Source organism: Siniperca chuatsi, linkage group LG11 (assembly GCF_020085105.1).
Source record: "Siniperca chuatsi isolate FFG_IHB_CAS linkage group LG11, ASM2008510v1, whole genome shotgun sequence".
NCBI classification, from domain to species: domain Eukaryota; kingdom Metazoa; phylum Chordata; class Actinopteri; order Centrarchiformes; family Sinipercidae; genus Siniperca; species Siniperca chuatsi.
Window position 1 is genome coordinate 19,727,718 of NC_058052.1, and position 13,382 is coordinate 19,741,099.

The window sequence follows — 13,382 nt, forward strand, 5'->3', positions numbered from 1 at the left end:
TTTAAATAAGTGAGGTGCTTAAGCCTTTTGTCTGCAGAGTGCTTAGCCATTTATAGAACATGCTGCCAGTGAACCAGCTATGCTGTTGCATTAATGAGGCTTATAGCTTACCTGCTTTTGTTTGTCTTGATTTTAAATTGACAGCAGCAGCCCTTTCAGGTAAAAAGTGTTTTGTGTGTACCTCTTTTGGTGCATACAGTGCTTTCAATAGAGACCATCACACATACACACAAAATACAAGTTTTTGCTTGTGACGACTGTGGTCTGAGTCATTCCCAAAATTACAGCCTATACTTCCATCATCATCAATCACGACTCCCTGTAGTTTCCGACCACAGTCGTGATCTGTTATTTTAATACAGAACATTACCATGCTGCCTTTTATAACCGCTTTGTCTATCAACTGGAACGCACATATTGTAAATCTTAAACTGCTGCTTATCGGGCCCGTCCTGTGAACAATAAAGGCAATTACATATTAGCTGATTGGCAAGATAAAAGCAAAACCACTTTTACTGACAAGATTAGGTTGATTAAGTATAATCAGTTTATTGACTATATTTTACTTGCAGTCACATGATTGACCATGACCCGCACAGTCCACACAGTGCATCAGTCTTTTTGCTGTAGCTTTTTGTTGCTTAAATGTTTTACAGCAAAAATAAATGAGAACATTCTAACTTGATTTCTGAGCGTAATCTCAAACTACAGTTTCATTTTAGACTGGATTTACAAAAATTCATTTTCTAGGTTGTGGATTAAAGTCCTGGGGTCAGCTACTAAATGAGTAAAAGGAAGTTTAACAAAACAACAAAGGCAGGTTTAACTTTTTTCTTATTTGTCTTGAGACAGATGTTTTATTTTGAAGACTAACAAGCATCCCCACCGCTAGACAGTTAATTACTAGGAGAAGTGACACATTGAATGATTTTCAGTTTTTACATCAAGTTGCTAATCCATAATACATGTGCCATTTTATATATATATATATATATATATATATATATATATATATATACCCCTAGCTAATAGTAACTGTTTTTTTCAGATCCAATGTGCTGCAATGCAGAGCCAACACAATAGATAATGTATTACTGTGCAAATACTTATGAACTGCACTGTAAATTACATTTCTAAGCAAACATTATATTACATTTCAATACATTATTAGTCTATTAATGATACAGAAGCTGAGTTTTCAGAAGACCCTATTTTATACAGTAGATTGATGTATTGCTCACTGTAGCCAATACTGACATTTGAAGCACTTTCAGATTTCATTTGTTGAATCTCTCTCCCCTTCATGTCCAATTCAACTCTCATTTACATTTCATGCTCCTTATGATATTTTAAATTGTGCTGATGTAATTCAGTATCTAGTCTGTCATGGATGGTCTGTCTTTTCTTCCTGATGATTCGCTGTTGTACCAGCTCTGTCCATTTTCTTAAGGCTTGTGTGAAAGGAAAGCTAATTCACCTTTCTAGAAAGAATATGTTTAGTTCAGTAAACAGCCAAATATATACAGATGGAGTGAAAAAGAAAGTTTGACAGGAGAGAAAGAGATCTATCTATTGTGGCTTAGCATTTTTATCAGATTTGAACAAAATATTCTTTTGATTTTCGCACAAAAGTGTATCATTTCTACAGAGCTTTTAGTTTGGCTTTATTTGCAACTATGCAATTTACATTATTGGCGAACACAGTTTCTCTCTATACAGTTTTTAATTTTTTGTGTTGTGTTTTTGTATCATACAGATAAAAACTACAAGGAAATAAAAAAGATAAATAAAATGTATCGAGCATAAAGATCCCAATACCTCATTCTCTCAAAAGACAGTCATCCTTACTGTATATTCAAATTGAGCAGAGCGGTAATTGTATATTATATATTTTTCCAAAGCAATAAACAACAAAATTAAACTACTTACATTGTTAATAACAGTAACTACACCTTACCACAAGTTAAACTAAAGAAGCACATCTTTTTCAAACTGCGATCATCTTATAAAACAGTGAAATCTGTAAACAGCACAGGAGCCTGAGTTGTTTGCTTGTTTGGCGTTGAGTGCAGCAGGATTCCTGTGTTGACACAGTCTGTTGTTATCATTAAGGTCAGTTTCTTTATGGGTTAGTTTTCTGTATGTCACTACATATGTGGCTTTTTTTGTCAACAATACAGACATCTTAAGCACTAAATGAAATGGGAAAAAGATGAAGCTGGGAAAAACATACTGCTGATTTGAGGGTTCTCTAACTCTATTTTGCTCTGCTCTGCAGCTGCCATCACTCATTAAAAAATTTCACTCAGCGTGCCTCCTCCGCATTGCCTCTGTGTCTTTCTCTGAATGTTTGCCTGTGCATAGCATAACCCAACAGAAATAAAGGATGTTGCCATTTGTAGCAATATCCTTGTTTCCTTGTCAAATGTGGAGGAGGAAGTAATCAAATGTTAAGCGTGACACTAATAAAATCTAAAATATTAGTACCAGCAGCAACAAGGGTCATGGAAGTCTCAGTGAAGTGAGTGTGAACGAATAAAGAAGTAGTGAAATTATAACCCTTTACGTTATTACTACTATAAATTCCACGGCTGGGACTTTCATTCACCTCAACTGAAGAGACAGGTTATTGTAATTTGACATAGGTTATAATTTTATTGATTTTTAAGTATACTTTGTCATATTTGTCTATATGACATATATGTCATATATGTCTAGTTTTTTCCTCCATATTTTTCTCCAGCCTTTATTTGAAACTGGTCAGTATTTGTTTCAATATTTGAGACATTGCCAATACCAGTTTTTGTTGACAGTTTGTGGTATACTATTTTACTGTTGTCTATACTGTAGCTTACCTTCCTTTATGCTCTCCCACTCTTTACTGACAGGATGCTCATTTAAACCAAAATTGAAAGGGAAGAGAATAAAAGAAGAAAATGTCATTCTTTTTTTAAAAGATTTTCTGGTATTCTGTATTTTTTAACTCCCACAACATACATTTCTCAAACAGTCTGAGCTCACAGTAGAAACCTAATTATCCATGTAAAAGCCAATAAGACCAATAAGGCTTTTACAGTGGGTGTATGAGATTAAGATTATCCAACATTTCACACATCTTACAATGGTTCTATCCAGTAAGATAGTCACTGAAAATTGACTTTTTGTTGAAAAATGGAACTGCAAATGAGTTGGGTAAATGGATTACAATGACATCTGGGGTAGAGGACATATCCTTCATCAAAATCACCAGCGAGTCCCAAGATATAGAGTATAAAGAATTATACTGTTAAGAAGAGGTGCTAATGTCACACAAGAGATACATACATATACACAAACACATTGCAACAGAAGCTGAGCACTTCACCCTCAAGCCCAGTCCATTTCTATGTAGGACATTATTTTTTATTTTGTAAAGTATTTACAATTAAATATTTAATATTTGACCTTCAAAAAACTAATGATCCTGGAAAAAGATATGTTTTATGTTGGTTTCTAGCCCTCCTATCTGATACAGTAGCTCAACTCAGATTTAATTCGAAACTAATAGAAAGGTACTGGGTTGAAAAGAGCGGCTTACTTCATATGAAACAAAAGTGAAGAGAAAGACAAGAGATGTCTGAGAAGAACAAGTACAGTCAGTCTAAAAACATCTCCCTGGCACTTATTGATTTTAAACTTTTACCTAATGCTAAAGTTTGTGGTGTTTTTGAAGTTGTATGATTGAACTGAAAATGAGCTGCCGACTTTGCCTTTTCTGCTCATTGTGTGCCATGAAGCTAATTTACATTCAACTCATGAAAACCCAGTTACTACCAGAGATTTCAAAAAGATACTGTTGAAGAAAGCAGTGGGTAGAATTAAGGTTTCTGTAATGAGCTTTAATTTCGCTTTGTATGTCTGTTGTGCAGACACCTGGGTCATGTGAGGGTAAACTGTCGAAGTGAGAGAAGTTCAGCCTCAAAACTTTCCCAGTGATTTTGAAGGTTTTAATCAGTGATACAGTCGTGTTTGTTTGGAAAATTCAACTGATGTTATGGTGGGAGCAGAGAGTGTGCTGTGAAACATAGCATGCTGGAAGACCTTCCCTTGGCTGTTACAATTCTGAATGCTGCTCATGCCGCAGGGTTTGGATTGATGTCTAAAAGCGATTGAAAATGCACAGGTCGTGTCAAATACATGTACTGCTACAAGTCACATCATTATTCCCTTAGTGAGAACAAGCACAACTGCTACAATTTAAGTGGCTCAAAGCTGCTGTTCAGATGCATATAATGCTGTTCAGATGCAAAAATAGTTCATAACAGCTATTGACTTCACAGTCAAATCTGAGGGTCCACAACTCACTTGTAGCAGGTAGTGATTCAACATCTTGCTCAGCAACACTTCAGCAGAGCGTAATATTACATTTATGTGCAATACACACTGAATGTTCCAACTGAACATTTGCTGTTATGTAATTTCAGTAATTAACCTAAGCCCAGAGTGTGGTTTGCCCTCATAAATGACTACTTTGGACTGTGTGAAGACTTGTGGACTATAGTTGACATAGACTTCATCTGATCCACCACTAACATGTGTGCACACACACACAAACTCACTCACTCACTTATCTACTGAGATTAACCAGATTTTTCAGTGCTCTAAGCTGTTGTGTCCTGCCAGTGTGCACTGTAATTTCCTCTGGAGCTACACACTGTAACAGAGACAGTCAATGACAGGCAGGGACACAGTCAGAGAGTAAGTTGTGAATGTTGCTGGAATGAAGAAAAGATAAAAAAACAATGTGTTATTGAGTGGTTTCTACTATACAAAAAAAAAATAAAAAATTCTACGTGGTCTTTGCATTGTGCCTCCCTAACCCTATCCCCTTCCCCCAAACCCCTCCCCTCTCTCTCTTGCTCTCTCTCTCTCTCTCTCTCTCTTTCACCCTCTCTCTCAAAACCTAACACGCCACCATTGAGTCTGGTTCTGTCCAGGGTTTCTGCCTGTTAAAAGGAAGTTTTTTCTTGCCACTGTCGCCAAATGCTTGCTCATGGTAACTTCTGTTATGAATTGGCGCTATATAAATAAAATTGAATTGAGTTGGTTTGGTTCTACTTTTATAGACTTGATACTCTACAGGGTGCAGTACAGTGTTGCAAGGATACATGGTGGCTGTAGTTCAGGGGCTGAAGCAGTTGGTGGTTCAATCCCTGTCTCCCCCTGTCCACATGTTGAAGCACCCTTGAGCAAGACACTGAACCACAATTCACCCCTGATGTGTGTACAGTATGTGGGGGAAAAAAATGTAAGTAGCTTTGGACATAAGCAAGAAGAATGGGGATGAAATCTTGAATTTAACTCACGATACAATACTATCACAATACATAATACACAATAATAATGGTGTCATGATACAGGCAATTCTGCAATATGTCGGGAGCAAACATTTATGATACATCACTATTTGTATCTGTAACTGAAGAGAAAGAGAATTGATTTTCAAACTCAGTGATTCATCACACTACTTTCATTTACTGCCTTTATTTTAAGTTTAAGTTAAGTTTAAGACAACTGTGATGAATGATGATTATGTGTAATAACGTACATAGAGTCTGACAAGATGTCTACACTGGATGCATTTCAGTGTTATCCTTCTGATGGAACTGATCGGATTTAATTTTAACCACAGCAGCTCTTTACACCGTGCGGGAGTTTGACCCATAAAGTCGTTTAGGGGTCTCTTTTTTTTTCACTTACACACCTAAGTGTTTGAGTTTTGTCAAACACCTCATAGTGCACATCATTACTGGCTGAGTGAATACAGTACACTGATGGAGGACTCGCAGCTGCTACTGTTTTGCTGCGTTTGTTGTGTGGCTGGTGTGACTGTATAGAGGGTGCGAGTCTTTTTAACACACACACACACACACAGACACAGGTGAACTGTCAGACAGCTGAAAAGTTCCAGACTTAAAATGCCTGGAGCCAAGAAAGAATGTACTTATACCTCAGTAATGTATCACAGTATTGCAATTATGCCAGTAGGTTGCTAACCATTCACCAGAACTGTGTGAGTGTAGAGCAGGCTGTTCCTGAAAAAGAGAGCATCTCTCCCAGTGAAACTACTCTGGTTAAATAAATGTTTTAAAGAAATGTATCATGATGTATTGCTTACCAAATATTTGTCTGACATCTTGTATTAAAATCTTTATATTCAGAAGGTTGGAGGTATAAGGTTAGAGAAAAGAGGGGAAACAGGGTGGAAGAGAAAAGAGATATAGAAATCTGAGGACAGATGAAGTGAGAGAGAATAAAATGTAGAGGTTGAATTGTATATGGACTCTTCAAACAACAGAGATTCCACCCACATCTTGGTTGATTTGGAGGACTGCAGAAGTATGTTTTGTTTATTCTATTTCCTTCATTATTCCTTCTTCATTAAGCCTGAAATACTGAGTACCAGTCAGTTATCGTGCAACACATGACATTTTCTATAATGAGTAGGCCTAATTTTATGCTTGTGTCTTCTAGTCAAAGCCCTGTCAATTTAGTTTCGTGAAGCACAAAATTGCCTTGAAAAACAAAGCTTTGAACTATTGATTCATTCCTTTGCTTTTGGGTATGCTTTGAATTATTTGGTAGACAGCAGCGCAGCAGTCAGACTAACTGCATATTCTGAGGCTGTTATGAGAAGTGTTTTTGTTGGGTTTTCAAAGTGTTCTGTATTATAATTCATAATTGAGTGATATGTTTTCAAAAGCCTGTTCTGTTATCTGTGTCTTGATGTATGGAATAATCTGTTGTTGGAGCTGTTGGAGTCAGATAATCATTATCATAGAAAAAAGTCAATGATAGTGCTTCTTAAATTGTTATTGTTAATGAAAAAATTAATCAATCACACGCAATGAAAATTAATATTAATAAATGCATAACATAGAAAATCAATGTACAATGTCACAATGCAATTAAAAACACCATCCATAATAATAGCAAGTGTATAACATGGCATTCTGTTCTATATAATGTCTATGAAAGTATTTTAAGTTTCACAAAGGTGGTATTCATGGTATGGTGTGATTAGATTACATTACATTGTAGAGGTGTTCCTGCTACTGTGTCCAATTCCTGTACATTTATGTAGCCCCCCAAATTATACAATAATGAATGAATAAGAATACTACACTGTATATCACAGCATGAATTAAACCTTTGTGTGCTAAGGTTTTATAGATTCATAATATATACTGGTGTGCAGCAACAAAAAGCTGCTTTGGTGTTGCTAATGCCAGACCAAGGGCAGAAGGATCCTGATTTATGTCAAAACAAGATTTAAGAGGGGTATGTGAACATCCATTTCTGGCTAATTGGAGTGGAGTGGGAATAGGAGGGTTTAGATAAATACACACAATTTCAAAATGATGTGTAACACAATATGCTTTCATAGGCAAAGACTGCATCTGTATATTTGTGCTTTTGTGCGTTTTTTTTTTTTTTTTTTTGTTTCTGAATCTATGCAGAGTTACATGTTTCGAGCCCCTGATGTCTAGATATTTCTCTCCCAGCAGTTGGTCTTACAGAGCAAAAACACTTTTTCCCAGAGGCAAAATGATATAATAACTCTAATGCACTCATAATGTGCCTATAATGTGCCTGTAATGTTATCTAATGCCTTACAATGAAGTGAGTGTTACCTGTTATTTTCGTGGTTTTCAGGATATCCTGAACAACCTGGACCCTCCGGGAACTGGAGAGTTGGACGATGATGACCTCATGCTGGATGTGGACCTCCCAGAGGATGGCTTGCGTGGTCAGCGCACACATACACACACATAGACATACAACAATTCATGTAACTGCAGTTATCCTACACAAGATTTAAATGTATGAGGTTATTCTATGGCCATGAACTGCTTCAGTTTCACTGGCTGCAGGTTGTCCAATATTTTTGTATAAGCAGACACCTCCAGCAAAACTGTTCTGATCATAATTGTAAATTAATGCCTTACCAAGGTCTGAGCATTCTATTTCCAGAAATATCCTTTTATGGCATATAATGGCTTGAATAAATTGAATCCTGCCTTGCCTTGGGTAAAGATTTGCCTCTGCAACATCCATTAAAATCTTTTAATGGACACCTTGTTGTCTATTATGCAGTTACTCTTTTAATATTTGGTTGCTGAAGAGTTATTAAATTACAGCTCCACCACTGCCACACAGCTGGCCTTGAATGACAGCTAGGCAGCTGACTTGGAGAAGTATTCAGCCAGCTGAAACAGAGCCTGTCTGGCTCTGTTTATATGAACAGATGCATGTACAGGCTTAGTAGGAACAGAGTTTGCATTTGATTGCCTTGACAACAGCAGTATGGTGTTAGCATGATTAGTTTAATAGCGTACTATTTCACATTACAGCACCCAAACCCATCTTGATATTATATCTGTTGAAGTCTCAGGAGTTTTGTCTGTCACCCATTTTCACTTTGTAAATGTAATCAGTTACCAATCTGTAAAATGGCTTCTTTGTAGGTGTTAAAGGTAATCAGGTCATATTATTACCACATATTAATAGTTTTGACAACGTTATTATGGATTCATCAAATAGTGTGTGTTATATATGAGAGGAGGAAGGGAGAGGGAAAGAAGGGTTGAGGAATATTGACCTCACCTTTTATTGAAATAATGTATTATAGGAAGTGGATTTTTCCTTGTCAGTCCTGAAGCCAGCCCAATCACAGTGCCATTCATGGATAATGTGTTTAAGCCCTGCATTAAATCCTACCTTTATAAATGCCATAATGTTCAGCTTTTGTTAAAACAGCTTTAGAGAGGTGTTGATTCAACTTTATGGTCATTTTGGAGGCTGTAGATTGTGGTGCTGTTGAATTGTATTCTGTTAAACTAAGAGGTGTTTCTAATATTTAGTGTATCCCCATTTATATAAACTACAGCCTCCAAAATGACTATAAAGTTGAATCAGCACCTCTCTAAAACAGCTTCAAACAAAAACTGAATATTACAACCTTCATGAAGGTAGAATTTATTACAGGCCTGTTGTATTAGACTGCATTAGTTTTAGCTAGGTGTACCTAATAAACCTTCGACTGGGTATAAATTACTGAGGCAGCTTTACACCCCTGATATCAGTCATTAGTCTGTAAACAGTGATCTCCTTGTTTTTGAAAGACAGGAGAAAGGGGGAGAGAGGGAGAGGAATGTTCACTCCAGAGGAATGTCATTAGGAGTGTCATCCCTTCCTACTCCTTTTTGAGAAGCAGCCATATTTATAGCGCTCTATGTCATGGCTAGAGCTAGTGTCATGAGAGGCAGAGTGAAAGCATGACAGGCTGAAGTGTCCAGTTAGACCCAGCCCACAGGGCAGACCCTGAGACGTGGGATAGGGAAAGACACACTGACTCTGCCACAGAACAGGAAGAGGGGAATTGGAGAAGGGGAGTAAAAAAAGGGGTCCCATGACAGGAGAGAGGCCCCAGCTTTTCTCCCTTGCCTGCCTCTGCTTGGACACAAACCAGTCACCTCAGCTGCTCTCTCACCACCACCACCACCACAGTCATCTCTCCCCAGTTCCAGTTCCTAGGGAGTTCCCAGAAAAACAAGACTGTCAACATTGACAGAACCAGGCAGGGTGGGAGTTGGGTTGACTTTCTCTCTCTGGCCCTTTAACTGCTCACCAGCTGACTGTACACGAAGTCATTTCTCTTCACTCTCCGTCTGAGTTTCTCTGCCTTTATGGATTGTTTTTCCCACATTGGAATATATTCCAGTTGTATTACTTTTTAGAGGACTTTTTCTGAGCTGAAAAGGAGTTATCGGGAGCACTCAAGTTTCCTGGAATCTAACAGTTCAGAATGAAAGAGGCTGTTTGTTCCTGTGCTATGTGGTGACACTCAGGGTAAAGTATTTTAACCACCACTACTGCATTCCTTGGATTGGACCTTTAAATCTGCCAGTATTTCTTTATCTCTCATTTTCTTTTTCTCTTTCTCCCTTTTCTCTCAATCCAAAGACTATTTGGCATATAGAAAGTCAAGGGTCCTTTTGATTCCTGGGGATCACGCTCTGTTAGTTGTCAATTTGTGTTGCGGTCTTGGTTCATTTCACAGCTATATGCTATTGCGTGTTGCCAAATGCTGTGTACTTTTACCTCCTTGAAAATAAAATGGCCTGTCACTGTGTGTGTGAGCGTATGTTTGCATTTGAAGCTGGAGACAGCTGAGAGAAATAAAGAATGAGGTCGATCAGATCATGATTTATATGCAGATATTCTAGAACTGAGTATTTGAAATATACACAGCAGTATTCATTACCACAATACCAACTGTATTTGTGTTTTATTTGCATCTATATTGCATCTACAGTATATCATAAACACTGTGTGTACTGTATATGCTCTTTTTTCTCACACATGCATCCTCTCTGTTTCAGACATGCACTTAAGTTTCTTTACTCTGATTCACTGTGCTCTAAATTCTCCCCGTATAGACGCTGACAGGATGTCCCATATTGAGCGCTCAGAGAGGGCCGGACGGCAAGGGCAGCGCCGTAAACACCACCGCTGGAGTGGACCAGATCACTTCCACAGTGATAGCAGGTTGGTAAGGCTTGAAAGATTAAAAAAAGCTGCCAGAAAAGAAGTAAAAAGTAGAAATGTAAAAAGTAAAAACAGAATAAAGCCAACATCATTCTGTTTTTCTGTCTGCTCGACCCTCTGTGACTGTTTCTCTCTCTGGCTATTTGTCTCAGGGCCCATGTCTTCCAGCACTATGATGGTCTCAAGGCTTCAAGGATCTCTTCACGGCCCGTCCCCTCTGAAGGCAGGCAGCATGGTTGCATGACGATGCTGGATGAACTCACACTCGAACACATGACTCAGGACTGCAGCTCCCTCAAGAACCAGCTGCTCAGGCTCAAAACGTTACTACAGGTTCGATCTAAATCTCTCGCCTGTGTGTGTGTGTGTGTTTTGGAGTTTATATGTTTGAACACGTTCAGTGTGGTTACATAGGTACGTGCATGCGCGCACGGGTCAAAGCCTTTTCCAACTGGCACGAGGTAGGTTACGTGGTGTCAAACTCTGCCTGATAAATGTTTATAAAAATTGTAATTTGTGATTTGCACATGCTTTAATTGTTGTATCTTGTTCTATATAATATCCGATTAATTCTGTGTAAATCCTGTCAAGATCTGAGATCGCTAACCCAAGTTCTTAATGACTTTTGTCTTGGAGAAAATGGGCTAATGTTAGAATGCTGAGTTCGCCGCCTAGCTAGCATAACAAAAAATAACAAATTTAATTAAACAATTAGATAATGAGTAATGAGATTCAATAAGGTAACCAGAAAACCCTTATTTCATTTCTTTAACCAATAGAAAAATAGAAAATTACAGTATCAATTCACATTAACATTTCAAGTTTAGATGCAGTAAAATTACATGAACAGGCAACACTGTAGTGTTACCATAGCAACCACACCAGCTTGACTCGACTTACATAGCTAAACTGGTATGAATGAACTGTAAGACTGTGAGGCTACAATCTTTCACTGCATAGTAAATAGATTCAGAAATCCATTTTCAAAAGAAACATTCAAACACGCGGGGGGCATGCTCTGCACTCTGTATTTTTCCTGCTTTTTTGTCCTTTGCCAATCACATGCCTGTTGCATGTAACAAAACTTGCACACTCTTACACATATGCACGCACATACAGTACCACAGGACAGAAATGCATACATATGTTAGGTAGGTACATACACAAACACGTGTGTATATGTGTTCAGTATGCACTGTCCAGTGACAGAACCTTCATATGTTTGTCATCTTTCTAATGCTGTTGCATCACCCTTTGAATAAGTCACACACAAGTAACATCCAGATCGTGTCACCACTCCCAGGCTTTTATTTCGGTATCATGATTACACATACTGTGAACTCAGCTGATTTCAGCTGCTGTTTTGTCTATTAAATACAGCTTTATATTAGTTTGCCAGAGGGTTAGTTTGAATAATCTTCGTAGGATTGCCAGGAGTACACTGCATCACTGTCCTCAGGTGTTCAGCATGAGCAACATACAATGTATTTTCTGACAAAACTCAACTAAGCTAGTTTTAATTAACACGTTAATGTCCTTCCACTTTAAGTATTTAAATGTTTTTAAATGTTTAATTACATCTGTTTAATAATCCTGTCATCACACAGAGCTGCTGAACTGTACATAGATACTGTATTTAAACTAAGAAAGATGCTAAGACAGATATTTATAGGTAAAGAGTCTTGTGGTTTTAATGTGCTACACCTGTCCCAGCAGTTTTTTCAAGTTATTAGATGTTCATTGCCTCCTTCTCCTTAAATGCACAGGATGTGATTTGTTTTGTGCATTTGTACTTGCATGTTTGCATATATCTGTATCTGTGTGAAACTGATCATTTAATAGATCCTTCTCTGTCAGTATGTCAGACTGAGAAACCTATTTAATAGAAAGAAGAGAGGGTGATAGGGAAGGAGAAGAGAGAAATAAAAGATGTCAGCTATAGAAATGTGCACTTAAATATGAGATGAACACACAAAACCCACACTCCTACAAAATACACACCCCCGTCTAGGAAATTGCCGAATTGCACAGAGGCACTTCACACTTCACACTTCACACTTCACACTCCGTATAATGAAATGAATGCCTTGACTCAATTTACTGTCTACAGCATAAAAAGTAATATTTGCGTTTGCATTTAAATCAAATCAAATGTCTCCTTCAGATGTGTTCATTGTGCTCACTGCAATTAGTCGAATGCTTTGGCTGTATAGCCTGAAGAGGGAAAATATTTCTATTGGCCCATTAGTAACTCTGTTTTTAATTGTTTGTTTTTTTAGTATGATGTTGAGCTCAAGGCAGGGACTGTAAAATGAGCCTCCAGGCTTGCTGAATCCTAATTGATCTTTGCTTTTTTGTGCTAACAGTCAGACATCCAACACAACTCTGTTTACACATGCTGGTTCTAACTGAATGAATCTACCTGACCTGAATAAGGAGCAGGTAGAATGTAGTGATGAAATGAAATTTATATTTCAAGTATGACCTGTGATTGGCATTTGTCATTATTGACGTACTGAAACAGATAATACTCTAATACTGAATCAGACAGTAATTGGGAAAATAAAGAAAGAATGAAATTAGGCTGTTGCACTGAATATTCTGTATACACAAGAAGAAATCTGGACCTACTGTACTTTAGGAAAAAATGCTACATTTATTAAGCAGCCTCTAAAGTGAGGAAATGTATCGAATGCACCGGTATTGAATTAAATGTTCAAAAACATACTCCGCAACCATGCCTCAGGTATCTTAACATTGGTGGCTGACAGTTCAGGGTCAGCAGAGCATAT

At 37.7% G+C, this 13,382-nt stretch overlaps 1 protein-coding gene across 4 annotated transcripts in view; it reads left to right on the plus strand.

Moving 5' to 3' along the window:
• Positions 1–13,382, plus strand: part of ccser2a (coiled-coil serine-rich protein 2a) — a 53,325-nt gene that overhangs the window by 18,912 nt on the left and 21,031 nt on the right. For all 4 annotated transcript variants that reach the window (XM_044214184.1, XM_044214185.1, XM_044214181.1 and 1 more), the window contains exons 4-6: positions 7,696–7,789; positions 10,482–10,590; positions 10,743–10,923. In XM_044214184.1, the coding sequence (XP_044070119.1) occupies positions 7,696–7,789; positions 10,482–10,590; positions 10,743–10,923 (384 nt within the window). The remainder of the gene's footprint in view (positions 1–7,695; positions 7,790–10,481; positions 10,591–10,742; positions 10,924–13,382) is intronic.